The sequence below is a fragment of the Leguminivora glycinivorella genome, chromosome 2, assembly GCF_023078275.1.
Source record: "Leguminivora glycinivorella isolate SPB_JAAS2020 chromosome 2, LegGlyc_1.1, whole genome shotgun sequence".
NCBI lineage: Eukaryota > Metazoa > Arthropoda > Insecta > Lepidoptera > Tortricidae > Leguminivora > Leguminivora glycinivorella.
The window spans coordinates 30438519-30457792 of NC_062972.1; the positions used below are offsets into that span (position 1 = coordinate 30438519).

At 37.3% G+C, this 19274-nt stretch overlaps 1 protein-coding gene across 1 annotated transcript in view; it reads right to left on the bottom strand.

Annotated features, from left to right (window-relative positions):
- LOC125240757 (paired box pox-neuro protein) overlaps nt 1-19274 on the bottom strand; it is a 70393-nt gene that overhangs the window by 13579 nt on the left and 37540 nt on the right. Inside the window, exon 3 of the mRNA XM_048148818.1 lies at nt 18108-18328. Within this exon, the coding sequence (XP_048004775.1) occupies nt 18108-18328 (221 nt within the window). The remainder of the gene's footprint in view (nt 1-18107; nt 18329-19274) is intronic.

A 19274-nucleotide genomic window follows, 5' to 3' on the forward strand; every position in this document is an offset into this window, starting at 1 on the left:
GGCCACGCTCAGTGTAGGGTTCCGTAGTTTTCCGTATTTTTCTCAAAAACTACTGAACCTATCAAGTTCAAAACAATTTTCCTAGAAAGTCTTTATAAAGTTCTACTTTTGTGATTTTTTTTCATATTTTTTAAACATATGGTTCAAAAGTTAGAGGGAGGGGGACGCACTTTTTTTTCCTTTAGGAGCGATTATTTCCGAAAATATTAATATTATCAAAAAACGATCTTAGTAAACCCTTATTCATTTTTAAATACCTATCCAACAATATATCAAACGTTGAGGTTGGAATGAAAAAAAATATCAGCCCCCACTTTACATGTAGGGGGGGTACCCTAATAAAACATTTTTTTCCATTTTTTATTTTTGCCATTTGTTGGCGTGATTGATATACATCTTGGTGCCAAATTTCAGCTTTCTAGTGCTAACGGTTACTGAGATTATAGTTGACTACGGAACCCTAAAAATCTATCACCATTTTTTTAATATGAAACAACGTAACTAAAAAACACAGAGAACCTCCTATAGAGTGGCAGTCTTGTATATTTGGTTCGCGATACGAGTCACCAGTGTTTGGGGTGCGAGGAGCGGGCGGGGAATGTGTTAAGCGCGCTGTGATTGGCCGTTTCAAGGACGGCGGGCAGTCGCGCCAGATGAAAAGGGACAGAAGTATGACTGTCCCTCTACTGACGCGTAAGTGGCCAATGTAAGTTGACCTATGCCGGCTCTGAATAAATTATAAATATGACTTATTTGTGGAATGTAATGCCGTCTGTTTTTAAATTTGAGCTTCTTGTTACCTTTCCACACCATTTCACACTACAGGTGGACATATTTAAGGCATCAAAATACCCTTTTCCAATTTTTTTGTGCGAAAAACACGCGCTGCTTTCGGGTCTGTTACTTGGTCGATACTGATCGGGCACGGCGAGCGCCCGCGCTTATATCAGTGCAAATACTAGGAAGGCTGGCGACCGCGAGTCGTCTTGTAATAGATGTCTATAGGGGTTGGTCTGTGCTAAAAAAAGATGATTTTTAATAGCATATTGAAAAATTTGAATATTGCTTAGTATTATATCGTGAAAAACTGTACTAAATCTACTATTGATTCAATGTTTGTGATGCTTGGAAAAAATCCATCACCAAGTAAAGAAGGGTTAAATATAAACGACACGAAGTTTAATTCGAACACAACAGTTCACAATTGCGAGCAGCGGTGACGCACCGCCAGTTTTGGCGGCGCGGCGACGCGCCGCAAAAATTCTGCGTTGCGGTGCCGCGCCGCGAGTTTTTGCGGTGCGTCGACGCACCGCGAGTTCTTGCGTCGCGGTGCCGCGCCGCAGATTTCCTGCCGCAAAAACTGGCGGCGCGGCAACGCAACGCAGAATTTTTGCGGTGCGTCGCCGCAACGCGCCCATGTGGCCAGGCCCTTAAAGTATAACAGATGACAGCAAAAAACCTCTTCATCTCATGGTCATTTACTCCGCAACATGATCGCGGTCTAAGTAGCTTGACTTGGATTACGCATTATCGGGAACAGGTATTTTCTGGCCAACCTACCGTCACTACAAAACGGCGCGAAAAAAAAAACGCGACCATAGCCGGAAGAATCGCACCACTCCCAGCGGCAAAACTGTAAAGGCTAAGCGGAAATTCTTAATTTGAACTGACAAGTACCTACTTGTACAATTTTTGACTGAATGAACTTTCTAGCAACGTAAAAGTTATCACTTTTTGTGAAAAATTTAAATATGTTGGATTGCGGATGCCTATGTTACAAAATGTATTGTATAAATGCTAATCACCTTTTTTCTTTTCTTTCTAACCATGCATGTCAATAAATAAAATTTACCTGTTTATTTATTTTACCCATGCTAGCAACTTAATTACCTACGTTGTCCGTTAAGCAAAAAAGTTGGCAGTATACGGGCCAGCTGAATCCCAAAGGATCCCGTTGACATCGCCACAATAATTCATTCATAATTACGCACCCGTAAACTAGACTATAGACAAAACACCTGCCACATTAGCGGAGAAACCTCTAGAATTAATATCGAATCAATGTATCATTATAGTCATTACAGTAAAGTCGCACGCCCTGCGAATTATCTCTCACCCCATCAAGGTGGAAAGTCTAATAGAAATCTGTAATAAGAATCACTAATCGTCCACGCGTTTGCGGACAGTTACGCCATCTCGGGGCAAAAAGCGATATTGGATGTGTCAAGGCATGATGGATGTGTGCGGCAAAAACGGTGAACGGTCGCCGTGACGTGCGTAAGGGAATGCCACTGCAGCTACTGCATCGTGCATCGTGCGCTGTGGACTGGTTTGATGTGATGTCAAAATTATGTTGAAAGTGTATCGATTAGCCTGAGTATTACGCTAAACCGTAAAAAATGTTGGCGAAAAAAGTGAAAAACCTCAAAAGTTCACAAAAAAAGACAATTTCCATCAGGAACAGAGCTACCAAAAGCAACTGAGAGAGAAGATTAGAAGTGTTTGGATACTTTTCGTATTTTTCACATCAGTAAATACAGATTAGCTTTTTCCTTATAAAGCAATTAATGTGCGATTTACCCCTAGTATATTTAAAACGCAATGTTTTCGAAGAATTATAATAGGGATTGCAAGGTTGACGGAAAACGACTGTTCAACGGAAGGCAGTCCTGAATGATTATTTTATTTTTAGATCACCGCGGATATCATGCCATTCATGTCATACTAAAACAAAACACATTTAAATTCGCTTTTATACCATTAAGATACGGTTGTGTTTGTTCGTCGATTCGCAAGTCGTAAATACTTTAGGTGCCTTATTAAAGTTAACGGAAGGATTTCGATCATTATGTGTTTTTCTGTTTTATTTGGTGTGAATGATATCCCATGCATATCTTAGTCCAGTTTTTGCACGCTGACATTTCGCAAGTGGATGCCATCTGTCAGTTGGCTGGGTGGTCATTGTGGTCAACAAGAACTTTTAATATAATGACAACTGTCAAATGAGCATACGTAGATGGAGCTATCATAGCTCCACTTTCTCAAGTATTGTTCTTTAAGATTTTATACCAAAACTGTATGTGAATGTATATCACTTTATTCACAAAGTTGATTTCACTGACCTTGAAATTATTATGTTTAATAACCTAAATATTAAAATTTTGGAAAACCCCGACTTGGTACACCGATTTTCATGAAACATGGCTAAGAACACTCCCGACTAATTCAGCTTTCAAACAAAAAAAACTAAATCAGAATCGGTTCATCCGTTCGGGAGCTACGATGGCACAGACAGACGCACACAAAGACAAACAGACAGGTACGTCAAAATTATAACACCCCGTCGTGTTTGCGTCGGGGGTTAAGAACAAAATATAAAATAAATAATTAAAAAAACTCTTTTCCGACCGACGCGACGAATATACCTAGTTCAGTTTTCGCTAGATATAAAAATTGCTACTAATATTTTAATAAAGCAGGAAAGCCACCCATCCCGGTTCCACAAGTACTTAGCAAGAAAGCCGCTCATCTAGGGTAGGCTCGTAAAAGTGTAATTTAGATGCGTGGCCATAAGTAAGAAGTTTAGAGTCGGCTTACGCTACACGACGGTGCTTGAATGACATGTCGAAGCAGTTCGCGATATTTAAGTATTTTAATCAGTATTTAAACTTATTGCTGCTGCAGGGTTTTGTAACTTTTACTTTACTGATTTTCTGTAAAACTTTTTTACTAATTTTGATAAAGTTTTGTAGGTTTAATATACTTAAAAAAAAACACGAAATATACAATAAGACGTAATTTAGAAATGATAGGGAATATGGTAATATTACCATTATTTTTTAAAGAATAGGCAACTACCTATTGACGTATACCTACGTATTGTATTTGACGACACCGGTCTGACCTAGCGCGTAGTGACCCTGCCTGCTAAGCCACGGTCCCGGGTTCGAAATGTTCGAATCCTGGTAAGGGAATTTATTTGTGTGATGAGCATAGCGGTAGTACTGATAATTTACGCTACTTGACACGTGATTGACGCGTGTTTGACGCTAGATGTCACTACAAATAACTCGAATTTACTGATATAGGAGTTACAACTCTTCCCTTACTTATTCCTTTATGGTTTTATTCATAGGTTTATTTATTACGGAAATAATGAGTAAATAATGTTACGTTATATTCCTTTTATTAGGGTTCCGTAGTCAACTAGGAACCCTTATAGTTTCGCCATGTCTGTCTGTCTGTCCGTCCGTCCGTCCGTCCGTCCGTCCGTCCGTCCGCGGATAATCTCAGTAACCGTTAGCACTAGAAAGCTGAAATTTGGTACCAATATGTATATCAATCACGCCAGCAAAGTGCAAAAATAAAAAATGGAAAAAAATGTTTTATTAGGGTACCCCCCCTACATGTAAAGTGGAGACTGATATTTTTTTTCATTCCAACTCCAACGTGTGATATATTGTTGGATAGGTATTTAAAAATGAATAAGGGTTTACTAAGATCGTTTTTTGATAATATTAATATTTTCTGAAATAATCGCTCCTAAAGGAAAAAAAAGTGCGTCCCCCCCCCTCTAACTTTTGAACCATATGTTTAAAAAATATCAAAAAAATCACAAAAGTAGAACTTTATAAAGACTTTCTAGGAAAATTGTTTTAAACTTGATAGGTTCAGTAGTTTTTGAGAGAAATACGGAAAACTACGGAACCCTACACTGAGCGTGGCCCGACACGCTCTTGGCCGGTTTTTTAAATAAATGATACATCAGTTATTCGTAGTACCTTTGACCCAACAATCTAGCTTGTCAATATACTGCTTATCGGTTTGCGGCTGTATCCTAACCGGAGAGATAAACTGGCCATATCTGCTATAATTTCCAATATGTTTTATGAAGCAGCTTTACGGTATTAAAGCGAGTAATAATATTGACAGTGTAATCCGCAGATCTCGTAAACGGTGTATTATCGGTGCAAATCCGAAAATCCGCCGATCGCCGTCAGTCGGCCGGCTTTTGTGGCGGATGGTCGCGAGTTTAGTCCATGATGGTATAATTCTATGATAGCCATGTAATATTGTAGCTAGTTTTATACCATGTGCGTCCAATGGTTCTTATGATAATTTTATACGGAGAAGCCGTCACGTAAAATGAGTGTTTAAAATTTTCTTTCAATTGAATATTACCAAAAAAAAGGTAAAAAAACCATGTTCTTTTAAGTCCAACAAAAAGAAGCTATTTTCTTCGTCGAGTTTTAGATGTTAAAATTTTAATGTTAACAAAAGGGTCAATGTACTGTTTTTAATGCTTATTTTTTTAATTTACATTTTATATCATAATGTATGTGGGTTGACATTGCATGCATTGTTGCAAACCGATAGGTTAATGCTTATTGTATCTAAGCTGTAGCTTAAAATTTTCGAAGAGCAACTGTATCTAATTTCAGAAGATAGATATTGAAGGACAAGTTATGAACCACAAACTGAGACTTTCAATTCGGAACCAAATCGCGTATAGTCAGTCATGTTACTTTGCACTAATAAAAAGGATCAATTCTTCGTTTTCCAGTATTTTCTTAACAGGAATGGATCTCCCAAAAACTATAAAACTGCGGTCTTAATACTCAATATTCTCTGCCAGTAAACCATGGTCATTGTCAATAAATGAAGCTATAAATAATTCAGAAGCGTATCTGGTAAAAATGACCAGATATTGTCGAACGCTGAAACTCGTCAAAAATGTCCATTGTCCGGGTGCTGACAAAACCAACGTTTCGGGCAGTTTCGGGGCTATACAGAATATAATTATTAAAGTAATGTTTTTTTCCCCTCACTAGCTCGGAAACACGTGTTTTGTCTTTTAATACCAGCGGGTAAAAACGCATTTTATCCACTAGTGGGTAAAGTAATTTGACCTTGAATAAAGTCAAATAAACTGCTTTTAAATTGATAAAAGTAGATGAATCTAGTAATAAAATGATTTACCACCTGTGGAACTAATGGAAGCAGTGATAAACGCATTATTTGCGTTGTAGTTTCCTCGCTATAGTGAGGGGAAAAGTTTTGTGTTACACTCGGGTGCAAATGTATTTTACTTCTCGTGTGTTAATAAACTCGCAAGTTCAGGATTCTATTCTCGAACCACTCGCTTCGCTCGTGGTTCAACTATAGAATCCTTTCACTTGCTCGTTTTTCAATTCCACACTCGGCGTTAAAATACAACTTTGCCCCCTTGTATAACAAATAACTATTCCAATGTACGTACAGTCAGCTACATTAATTTGACAGAAAGAAAGGGAAAGTCTGAAGAGTTTGTCACGGTGGTAATAAGTACAATTATTGTATGTAGGGTGCCTCGGTGCAGTTGTATATTTCGTCGACAAAAATTACCTAAATATATTTAATTTAAATTGCAATCGCAAGTTGAGTCCTATAAAAAAAATTAAAATTGTTCTGAAAATTAAGCATAAAACAAAAAAGTTTTTATGGTCTCGTCCAAAAAGGTTACTTCAATTATATTACTGACCGTAATTTTGCCTATTTCGCCGTTTGGCTGCCACACTGCTAAATACATAATGCTAGGAACTGCCTTTACACTAAAGGCTTTTTTGTAAGTATGTGAGTATTATTTACTCAATTTACTTCTTCTAAAATCGCGAAACATGAACTTAAATTCCAGCCACACTAGCTCGAAAAACTTCAATTATTCAACACATTCATTTTTTATCACTCAAATTCCTCATCCCTTCCACACGTGTGGTTATTAAGGCCTCCACAGATAACGCGGCGATAGGTGACAGCGGGTGACAGGTGCTCGCCTTTCCCATGACCCGACTTGACCAATCGCGCCATTACTGTTACAAATTACCCGATCCTACCCGCGATTGTGGAAAACGACCTAATTATTTGAAAATGTCGTTCGATTTGACAGGACGGGTTGTTTGAAGTTTCAATAAAGGTTTTGTGGGTAGTATGTATTTAATATATTTATTTGGTAAGTAGTTGTGATTTCTGTTCTAACATAGTGGCATACGAGTCGTACATATATTGTAAGTATATAGTAATGCAGCAGTAAGTACCTAAATGTATGTTTTTTTTTAAAGAATAGTACGTACATATTGAAAAAAAATACAAAACCAGTCGGTCAGATATACTTAGGCAACTAACACAAAATCCCAGTCTACCCATTGACGGACTTACAGCTAAATTAAAATATAATGCAGCAGCTACAAAAAAAAATAGTCTAGATTTTTTTTTAGAAATTAAGTTTTGAATTTAGTATATTGTTGGAATTAAAATAGATAAAAATTATTCGATCAACATAGCGTGTCCACAGTCATGTGTGTGACCCGATGTTAATTATTTCATGAAAACAACAATTACAATTCATGCGCTTCAGTGTTGCCATTGCTTATGCAATTAAACATTGCTAGTGTTGCTCTTGAATATTTCATATCCACGTCATATTAGTTGACAGAGCTGTTAATGTCGCTTTGGCATGTCATGGCTGACGATGCTTATCAGAAATTTTCAATAATATACGAATATTTTTTAACCCTTTTATGTTCATAGCGAATGATATATTTGCCATGCGCTTAAACATAAACAAGCCACCGGAATCATTAATCAAACAAGTACGGGAAGCGAATATAAAATCTTATAACTTCTCTAATGTTTAAATAATTGCCAACTTTATTAGAAAACAAATTAATCTTTGATCCTTAAACATCATAATTATCTATTTAATAACAAATAAGCTATAAATAAAACGAACGTACATTTATTTCCCTTATCCTATCGAATGTCAATCTTAAAAAAAAACCATAGTAAAAATTTCCGACCTTGTTTTTGGATTCCGAACGCGAGATCTAATAAAGATAAGGTAAAAGAGCGTTCTGAAGCCGCGTTCAGGTAGAAGTTCACCCCCGCTGTATTAACATGTTATTAGGATAAATTGTCGCGTTCCGTCCGGAAATTGGGGGCGATTCGGAACGTGTGGGGATGGCATTTAATTGGCGCGGTTCCGTGTAGGTACGTTGTGTTTGAATAATCGTCAACCATGTTTAGAGTTGTCGTTTTATAATCGACATGGACTAATTATGGCGGCTATTATGTTTTGTTTCATGCCGGCGTTAATATTTAATAGGTTTTGTGAACATTGTACGTTACATTGTTTCGTAGTTTATTTTCAAGTTGATATACTGCACAAGATACGTCAGTGCCATAGAGGAAACGTTTATGTTTCTATCTCTTATTTGTTACTTTTATACCTCCCTCCTTAATTAACTTTAAATCTTCTCAACTACGACATAAGGTAAGGTAGACATAGACATAGACATAGACATCATTTATTGGTAATAACATATTACAGGTCACAATTGGTACTTATTTCTACATATCTTATATCTACTGTACAATTATTGCATCAATTAAATATTATTATTTAGGTATTTTATGTACATCCAATACGCATGCTTAGCCCATGTAATGAGATAAGAGTATGTGTTCACAGTTCACACACTAAGGCGGGGGAATTTCTCGAGTGCGCGAAAGCCTTCTAATTGGCCATGCCGGGGCGGCCCTTTGGTCACACTCATATTAACAAGTAAAATAAACTATACAGATATCATTACATTGCATATACTTTATGATGGGATCATAAAAGGCGAACTGGAGATTGCAAAATTAAGTTAGAATAATATTATTAAACAAATCTCACCAGAGGGAGTTGTGGAAATCAAGGGGAGATGCCATTGTGCAGCAGTGGACACTATAACGGGCTTTTTTTCAAGATAAAGAAAGGATTTTTGATATTTTGGTCTTAATTAAGGTTATTGCATTTAAAAACGAATTAGGTAAGTAACTTTTTTACTTGCGTAGGATTTTGTCACATCGATTTATTTTTTTCATCTATGTTTCAGTAATTCAGCAATCAAAAGATTTGAAGATACTTTTAAGCGGTAAACTACTGTTTTATCTGATTTCCTACAGCTACACAACTTGCAGACTGGAAGGAAGAGGAAATTAAGAAACAAGTAAAGAACACTAATGATACCCATCAATACAGCTAATAAAAGCAAAGCGGTGCAAATACGAGACCAAATTATAGAACTGTGAAAGACGAGTTCAATAGTGAACCGCCCACTGACCATAAACCCTCGGAGAAGCTGTGGCGGCTCCACTAATTATGCCCATTTGACCATAAACTGTGGCCATCGATCATAAAGCCCATAACTCGTGGCCGTAAAACGGATCGTACGTATGTAGATTGGGGTTTGAGGCGTGCAAATACGGTGTTTTGATAAGTGATCATAAACGGTTTCGTGGTTCGGATCAACCGGGTCTGCGTCGGTATCTGATTGTGCTTTGTTTTGTTTGGAGGTCGAGAAACTTATGCGGATTAAGGATGTAGCATATCTGACGGAAATTTTCGAGTAAAAAATGGAATATACATTATTTGACCACACTTACACAATGTACGTTGATATATATTTTTCAATCTGATGAAATATAAAACTAATATTTTCTATTCGTATTTTTCGCAGTTGTCTTGCAATCCGGCTGGAACGTTCATGATCGATTAATCAGATTACTTAATAGGTATGTATGTGAAAAGAACTAAGTAATTGAATGAATTGAAGGCAGTAACGTGCTGCCATATTAGGCTTTTTGAGTGCTATAGTAGGCATGTACCTAATGCCACTTTTAAGACTTTCAAATTAGAATATATGATTACTAAAATTATCGAAAACAAAAAAGGCTAGATAACTTTTCATACATAGGCTAAACAGCCATACCGTTTTTACGCCTTCAGCAAAAACTAGACATTATTCAGTCGGCACAACAATGTATAGTCAAAATCATACTTATACATGGTTTGAAGATCAAAGACACACCGAACTATACTCTTTTACACTAAGCCTCGTATTTATTACAAACCATTACCACTACGCTGTTACTTTCGTGTTAAGCAACAGTTAAAGTTTAATTGTTCCGGGAATGGAGGGTCAATTATTATCAAGTGGCACCGGCGTATTAAAGCTTCTGAACCGATCACCGATTATCTAGAAAAAACCGTGATACAGCTCGACAAACTTACATTTTACCACATCATGCAGTAGCGTAGCGTCTGCCTTCGTACTACTAAACTAAGAGTAGTGTTCGATGCCACCAGAAAGCCTGCAAAGCTAAATTTGTATCAGTTTTATATTGGTATGGATTTGTTAATTACTGTGAAGCTCAGGATTTTCGCCATTAGAACAGAAGTAACGGTAAATATTTGGAGTTTGCGTGTTTTCTCACGTTGTGAAATTAGTTTTGGTCGGGTTTTATTTTAATTGCGATACACATATGGATTTTGCTATGGTTCATCGAAGAATTCATTTGAAACGTTCAGCTTTATTCGATGCCAATTTCGCTCGTAGGTTTTTATTTGTAACGGTTAAGATAAAAGTAACAAACTTCACAAATACAAAGCCCACCATCAGCAATAAAATCGGTTGAAAAAACGTGCGAAACGAATCAAAGGAATTAGCGTTGAGGTACTTTATACAGCTTCTTCTTTAATGGTATTTATAACACTTAAGTAGCTTTATCATTCCATAGTCGATTGGTTTGTCTTTAATTGCTCTCTATAATTCAAATATATTAGTTATCCCATGGTCACCCTCCCAAATGTGGGTCAAATGCACCATTTGGATCATGCGTCATGGTGTTTCACATATATTTACATTGCAATAGTCTAATTCAAAACTCGTGAAGGCACAATAACATAAACATTTTATCGGGAAATCGTTATATTGGACAATTATCGGATTTATCGGGCCTTGAGCATAGGTCACTCGCCGAAAGGTTTTGTCCGACATATGACATTGCAATCGATTTTGATGAGTTCGGTTTGAATTCGATTCGGTCTGAGATTCGATCCGGATTAATCTGGCAGTGACTTTTGCAATTAGGCAAGGGACTGTTCTTGCGGTTTAATTGTATTTGTTGTTTATTTTTCAAACTTTTTTAGGGTTCCGTAGTCAACTAGGAACCCTTATAGTTTCGCCATGTCTGTCTGTCCGTCCGTCCGTCCGTCCGCGGATAATCTCAGCAACCGTTAGCACTAGAAAGCTAAAATTTGGTACCAATATGTATATCAATTACGCTGACAAAGTGCAAAAATAAAAAATGGAAAAAAATGTTTTATTAGGGAACCCCCCATACATGTAAAGTGGGGGCTGATATTTTTTTTTATTCGAACCCCAACGTGTGATATCTTGTTGGATAGGTATTTAAAAATGAATAAGGGTTTACTAAGATCGTTTTTTGATAATATTAATATATTCGGAAATAATCGCTCCTAAAGGAAAAAAAAGTGCGTCCCCCCCCCTCTAACTTTTGAACCACATGTTTAAAAAATATGAAAAAAATCACAAAAGTAGAACTTTATAAAGACTTTCTAGAAAAATTGTTTTTAACTTGATAGGTTCAGTAGTTTTTGAGAAATATACGGAAAACTACGGAACCCTACACTGAGCGTGTCCCGACACGCTCTTGGCCGTTTTTTTTTAATTTTATGTCATGCTGCTGCCAAAGTTTTTCTAAATTAAAATTTGCGACGTAATTAAGCTTGTACCAGGTCTACCAGCCTTTGGCGATCATTTATCTTTATTTCTTGACTTTGGCTTATATTTCTAAAATCTCTTCAAATTTTCCTTCTTTTCCTAACCTAATGTAGAAAGTGCGTTGATTCGTTTACAGGCAATAAGTGGTCTTTTAAAGTCTTTTACGTCAAAATACGTATATCTAGCCCGATCGAGCGATTGCTACATAAGACGACTACAAAATACGGAAATGTATTTTATTTTATCACATGAGACTATTGAAAAATTACCCATGAAGTTGGTTTAAAGTTCTAGTTGGTTCAGGGGTTCTAAAAAGAAAAAAAAAACCGGCCAAGAGCGTGTCAGTCCACGCTCAGTGTAGGGTTCCGTAGTTTCCGTATTTTTCTCAAAAACTACTGAACCTATCAAGTTCAAAACAATTTTCCTAGCAAGTCTTTATAAAGTTCTACTTTTGCGATTTTTTTCATATTTTTTAAACATATGGTTCAAAAGTTAGAGGGGGGGGGACGCACTTTTTTTTCCTTTAGGAGCGATTATTTCCGAAAAAATTAATCTTATCAAAAAACGATCTTAGTAAACCCTTATTCATTTTTAAATACCTATCCAACAATATATCACACGTTGGGGTTGGAATGAAAAAAAATATCAGCCCCCACTTTACATGTAGGGAGACTACCCTAATAAAACATTTTTTTCCATTTTTTATTTTTGCACTTTGTTGGCGTGATTGATATAAATATTGGTACCAAATTTCAGCTTTCTAGTGCTAACGGTTACTGAGATTATCCGCGGACGGACGGACGGACGGACGGACGGACGGACGGACAGACAAACATGGCGAAACTATAAGGGTTCCTAGTTAACTACGGAACCCTAAAAATGAATCATACTCCTGATACAGTGCTGCAAATACCTCGTCCAAGAATTTGAACTTAAAAATGTATTTCACGAGGATATCATGTCATTGGTTCATCGAACACGACCGCAATCCGACCGGCATTCGATCCAGCAATCGACACTTGATTAGCGGTCAATTAAGCATTTCCATAAAAATAACAGCGCCAATAAAAGTATTCGGTGATTTGGTAGTATTTTGTTGTAATCAATTTTTGACGTCGGCGTTCCTTTGAGTCGGAATGGTAGTTTTATATGCGTACCGAATTCGGCGAGGCCGCGTTCAATACGCTTACTGGAGAACGCTTTTGGGTTCCCTAGGATTATCTATTGCAGCCTCAAAGCATCATATCTTTATTTATCTCGATTAGCTTGCGTCCTCGCGAGTGTGCATGAGAAGTTCTTAGTTGTCCTCGGTCTCCAGTTTGAATGGCGCTTATTGGCTCATTTAGTAACACGAAGCTTTGAAATAGAGACTGTACTTCTCAATTAATAAAAAAAAAATAGCGATTGAATATATATATTTCATGAGACGAAAAAAATAATTACATAATTAAATATCAAAAATAGAAGAGTGAATATTTTTGTTACTACCGCATCATTAAAAAGTTTATTGTAGACCATGAAATAGAAGAATATTCGACATAAAATCCATACGCGATCTGGATAATAAACTACAAAAAATCTCTTAAACAGAAGTATTATAAATTTAACTCTTACCTAGTAGGCAGGCTAGTGGCCACTCAAAAACAAGATGCTTAAAAACCTACGGAACCTCAGCACCCAGTGCCCGCGTTTCTCGCCCCGCAGCCGTGTCGAAAGGCGTCTCAGAAGCCTAAAGCCGGGTCATTTTATAGTTTATAATTAGTATAATTACGGCCGTTGCCGATTCGGCCGGCCGGTTGCATTGTTGATTTTGATGCTCTCTGCGTTGCGTGAGTTGGATCCATTGCCAGGTGGCGGAGGAGATAATTTGTTGATATCGATTTGGATTTGGAGAGCGAGTAGAAAATTGATATGAGAGGTACATTTACTATTGATTGACATTTAAGAAAAAAACATTACTATTGTATCGGAAGCAGGCGTTGTCGTTGCTCGAAGCTACTACAGGTTTGGAAACTTTAGAATGTGCTATACAGAGTGGGGCCTGTAACAAAAGCAAAAAATTAAACTGTAGGTTTTTCTCCTTATACTGATCAACATTTGTTCAGCGACTTTTAAAAATAACTTGTATTTTGAATTTTATCACCCTTGAAAGTTTTTTCTAAGAGGTAATGTATTGCGAATTCTGTTAAGTCTAAAGCGTGACAGACAACGTCAATGACAACAATAATACATTGAAGCTAATATTTATTTTGTATGAAAAATTAAAAATTTAAAGACTTCATAATTTTTAATAGTCACTGAACAAATGTTGGTCAGTTTAAGGAGTGTAGCCTACAGTTTGATTTTTTGCTTTTGTTACAGGCCCCACCCTGTATAGTTTACAAAATTACAGAAAATTACAGAAAATAGCGTAATTTGCGTAATTGATTATTTAGTTAACTGCCCATATAACCATAATCGGTCGCCGTTCCTACGCAAATCCTCCTATTTTGTGTACACACAGGTCTTCGGGTCTCAATGCTTAGTCGCAGTACGGTCGACGTTTAGTCGCGGCGACCCAAATGGGGACGATTGGTAACAGGCACAAATGGTCACAGAAGTGACAGAAGTGTGCACTACGCGTGCACACATTGTTACCGTTTGGCGACTACTTTCCCAAAATCATTCGTTCATTTCATTCTTTTCAAATGGCAACTGTCAGAGACGTCAAAGTAAAAAAGAAATAAAATCATTTGACATTAAAATGTAATGGCGTAAGAATTTGTTAAAGATAAATATTGTTTGCATTTGTAATATAATGTGGGCTAATTACCATGGCCAATTAAATTGCTCGAGTGATTTCATAAAATAAGTCTAAATTTATCAACGCCCCATCAATTTACCTCAGTTTAACCAGTAATAATATTATTGACTACTCGGTGTTTGCGTGTTATGTATATTGATTGGTGAAGTTTTAGTGCTCTGGTGCATATACTATACTGAAATAATAAAAATAATGCCTAGAAAACCAATAAAGTTGTTAAAATATGGATTAAGACGGTAATATTCCATGTAAAAAACAGTCGCCAAACGGTCACCAAACGGTCAACAAACGGTCGCAAAATGGTCGCAGCGTACACGCGTGACCGAAAGCAGAATGGCTTCTTGTATTCATTTTTTTCAGGTATCCTCAAACTTTATAAACAATTAAATATGCCGTCGTACTCAGTTGCCCTCACTAAAGAAGATTAAAAAAAATTTGTAACGTGCGTACTGAGCTGCTGGGTTGTAAAGGATCGGGGATCATATTATTATGGTCTTCTATAGAGCAACTAGTATTGTGCGGCATTTCACAATTGACACTTGTTGAAGTAGTCTTCATTAATATTACTATCAACATTCATTTCAGCGATCTGTACTTCTTTTGTCAAGATTTTTGTATAGATAAGTGTCTACAAATTTGTAATGTTAAAGAGACATAAATAAAACGTAGTAGAGTAAATAATGTGTTTTTTTTGTAACCCAAACAAAATACTTGTAGATACGAGTGCGGAAAAGAGGAAAATCGATACGAGTAGCAATAAATTAATACACGAACGAAGGGAGTGTTTTAAATCGACACGAGTTGTGAATGTCCTTTTCGCACGTGTATCGTACGATTTTCAGTACCTAAATCTAAGCTAAGAGTTTCGACCAGGCAAGAAATGAATCATTGCTTGATTTGCTCGTACTACTGCGTTAAAAAAAGCAGCATCTGTACTGAAATAATTTTTAAGAAAAAAAAACCGCCTTCCTTTGGGGTTCTGGTGATAAATACTTTCAAATGTTGGATTATGTTATCAATTCGTCTGTATATTTTTTAATGTTTGTTATAGTACAAGTACTTACAGATGAGAATGATTATCAGAACGGAACTCTAACCAGGGGCGGCTCACTCTTCATCAGCAGTTCCACTGCACCAAATGTCACTGTTCTGGACGTAAGTGCATGCTGTTCTTATAAAAATACCAAAGTCACTATAAGTGTGCCGTTCAGATTTGAGGAGTTCCGTTCTGACCATCATCAGCAATTCCACTGCACCAAATATCACTGTTCTGGACGTAAGTGCATGCTATTCTTATAAAAATACCAAAGTCACTATAAGTGTGCCGTTCAGATTTGAGGAGTTCCATTCTGACCATCATCAGGAGTTCCACTGCACCAAATGTCACTGTTCCGTACGTAACTGCATGCTGTTCCTTTAAAAACACAAAAATCACCATATGTATGCCTTTCAGATTTGAGGAGTTCCCTCGATTTCTCCAGGATCCCATCATCAGAACTGGGTTCTGAGAAAAATGGGACCAATCTGTATGCATATACATTCAATCAAAAAAAAATTTTCAAAATCGGTCTAGTAACGACGGAGATATCGAGGAACAAACATTAAAAAAAAAAAAAAAAAAAAAAAAAAAAAAAAACATACAGACGACTTGATAACCCCTTCCTTTGAGATTTGGAAGGCGGTTAAAAAACTATCATTGCGCAACAGAAATTCTATTAATATCACAGTAAATACTCTATTTCATTTGATTCCTACTTTTATTGTGTAAAGCAACACTACACTTCATTTTTATCAATAAGAATTAAAAATTATATATTTAATACATGAAGTAACTATAAAGTGCTTATCTATTTGTATTATCATTCTGCACTTTTCTTAACTTTCCCACAATTCTATAAAATGTCGAAGAGTGCTTAAATGGTCGTCGTCGTTTATTATTATTTAATTCGCTCATATTTAAATGATTCAAAGCAACCAGTCCACAACTTCACAAGACAGTTTGAGAAACCTTCGTATTTCAGATTGTCATTTGCGGATACAGTGGTTTAGGAGCAGTTCGGTAATCAGACCTACACATGTGTGTACAAATTCTGTCAATGTCACTGTCAGAAACCGTTCTGACAGTGACAATGACAGCCACAAATTCGTCCACATGTTGTTACCGTTATGTGTGCAAACGTCGACTAATAAAGTGTCGTTAAAAGTCATTCTGACAGTGACATTGACAGCCACAAATTCGTACACATTTTGTTACCGTAACGAGTGCACACGACGACTACATTTTGTTATTGTATCAATACGGTCGCATTGTTTGCACGCCGTTACCACGCGTTATGTCACATTTGACAGTTAGTTACTGATTTGAAGATTTTGCGACTGAAATGGTTGTATGGGTGATTATACCGAGACCTAACAACTTATTTAGAGTGATTCAAAGTCTTAAAGACGGACTTTGTGAGAGGAGAGGATAAAATGTTTGAACGAGAACGTATATTTTGTTTAGAAATTTAAGGATTAAAAGTTTACCAGGAAATATTTCTGCAATGTCGTGTTAATATTTTTCTCGTTCAGTGAATTGTTTTACAACATGACTGCAATCATGTCTAGATAGACCAGGAAGTGGACTGCAGTAGCCTAAGGAGACGATTGCATTCCGATTTAATTAGTGTTTGATCACGCCGATATCACGTCACAGTTATATGTCAACTCAATTTAAATATCACTTATGATGTCATATTCTGGTCTTTTATGCTAGCTGCTTTAAATATTTGATTTGTTGTGCCATGACAACTTCGTTTTATTTCTCTTGTAATTCCATTCCGTTTCACATAATTGCAGCAGGATCTTGCTTAGGTACGAATAACTGTGGAACTGATGTCATAAGGCCAAATTTCCATGATGGCAACCTTTAAAATAGCTTAGCACTCACCTTAGTCTTGCTTCCTCTGATGGTCCCTGGTCTAATGCTCCCCGTCTCATAAAACAACGTAAGTATCTTCGACACACACCCATGAGACACCACACCAGCAACTGTCGACTAATGTCACAGAGCCCCTCATTCATGATAGTAAGCATCAACATAGTTTAGCACTCACCTTAGTCTTACTTCCACCGATAGATCCCGGTCTAATGCTCCCCGTCTCATAAAACCGCGTCAGTATCATCGACACACATCCGTGTGACACCACCATCATAAACCGTCGACTGATGTCGCAAGGCCGGACTCCCATCCTATGATGGTTTAACACTCAGTCAACTCACCTTCGTTTTGCAATTCGAATGCTCCCCGTATCGTAAAACCGCGTCAGTATCATCGACACACATCCGTGAGACACCAGCAGCTGTCTGCTGATGTCACAAGGCCGGGCTCCCATGATGGTTTAATCTAACTCTCACCTTCGTCTTACTTCCACCGATGGACCCTGGTCTAATGCTCCCCGTCTCGTAAAACCGCGTCAGTATCTTCGACACACATCCGTGAGACACCAGCAACTGTCTACTGATGTCACAAGGCCGGGCTCCCATGATGGTTTAATCTAACACTCACCTTCGTTTTACTCCCGCCGATGGACCCTGGTCTAATGCTCCCCGTCTCGTAAAACCGCGTCAGTATCTTCGACACACATCCGTGAGACACCAATAACTGTCTGATGATGTCACAAGGCCGGGCTCCCATGATGGTTTAATCTAACACTCACCTTCGTCTTACTTCCACCGATAGACCCTGGTCTAATGCTCCCCGTCTCGTAAAACCGCGTCAGTATCTTCGACACACATCCGTGAGACACCAGCAGCTGTCTGCTGATGTCACAAGGCCGGACGCCCATGATGGCGAGCTCTACGATGCGCTTGCGCACTACGTCGGGTAGCGGTCGTCCGTTCACGAACACACCGCCGAGCTGGTTCACGCCAGCTTGCCCTGGGGACATAGAAATAATATAAGAAAGGGATAGATATGAAATTTTGACAATTGAAATATTATCATCTCAGTTACTTAAAATCGCAATTTATTTGGACGTTCAAACTTAGAGAAATAATTTGAATCTTATTTTAGTTACCTAGCTCGGCATTTTGGCCTTTCATATATTAATTTAAGAAAATAATTGCCTAAAAAACGAAGACTTAAAATTAAAAATGTTAAAACATTTATCGGATAATAAAACCCCGTTTTGATAAAATAAAATATGTTGAGGATACCTATTTCAATAACTTATGAATCTTAATTTATTACAGGAAATACAATTCTAATATCAATATTATAGTCTCTTTTGTAAACGCGCTACCTGTAAACTATACAATAAATAACATTCATTAACTCTATTTGACCATTCGAATTTCGAACAGTCGAGTTTCGCACTAACGGCCATACACACACCTGTCTTGGGATAATATTTATTTGATTGCCAAATCCACATCCCCGACGGAACCCCCAATTACGGGCATAACGTATTTTTTGTCAGATCTTGAGATAGGGCCTTTAGCCAAGGTCTGATTAGTATGAGTGCTGAGACTGAACTTTTGTCAGTTGATGACAATTTGGTTTGAGGCGGTGTTTAATGTTTGTGAACCGGTGCTCGACTCACGGTTGGTAGTAATATTAATAATATGATAGAATTGATAGAAGTAAAATTAGCAATACAATGAAAATTCATCGTTCGTTTTTTATAAAGAACTAGCTTTTGCCTGCGGCTTCGCTCTCGTTAGAAAGAGTCAAAAGGTAGCCTATGTCACTCTCCATCCCTTCAACTATCTCCACTTAAAAAAATCACATCAATACGTTGCCCCGTTTTGCCGTGAAAGACGGACAAACAAACAGACACACACACTTTCCCATTTATAATATTAAGTATTAGATTTTCCACCGC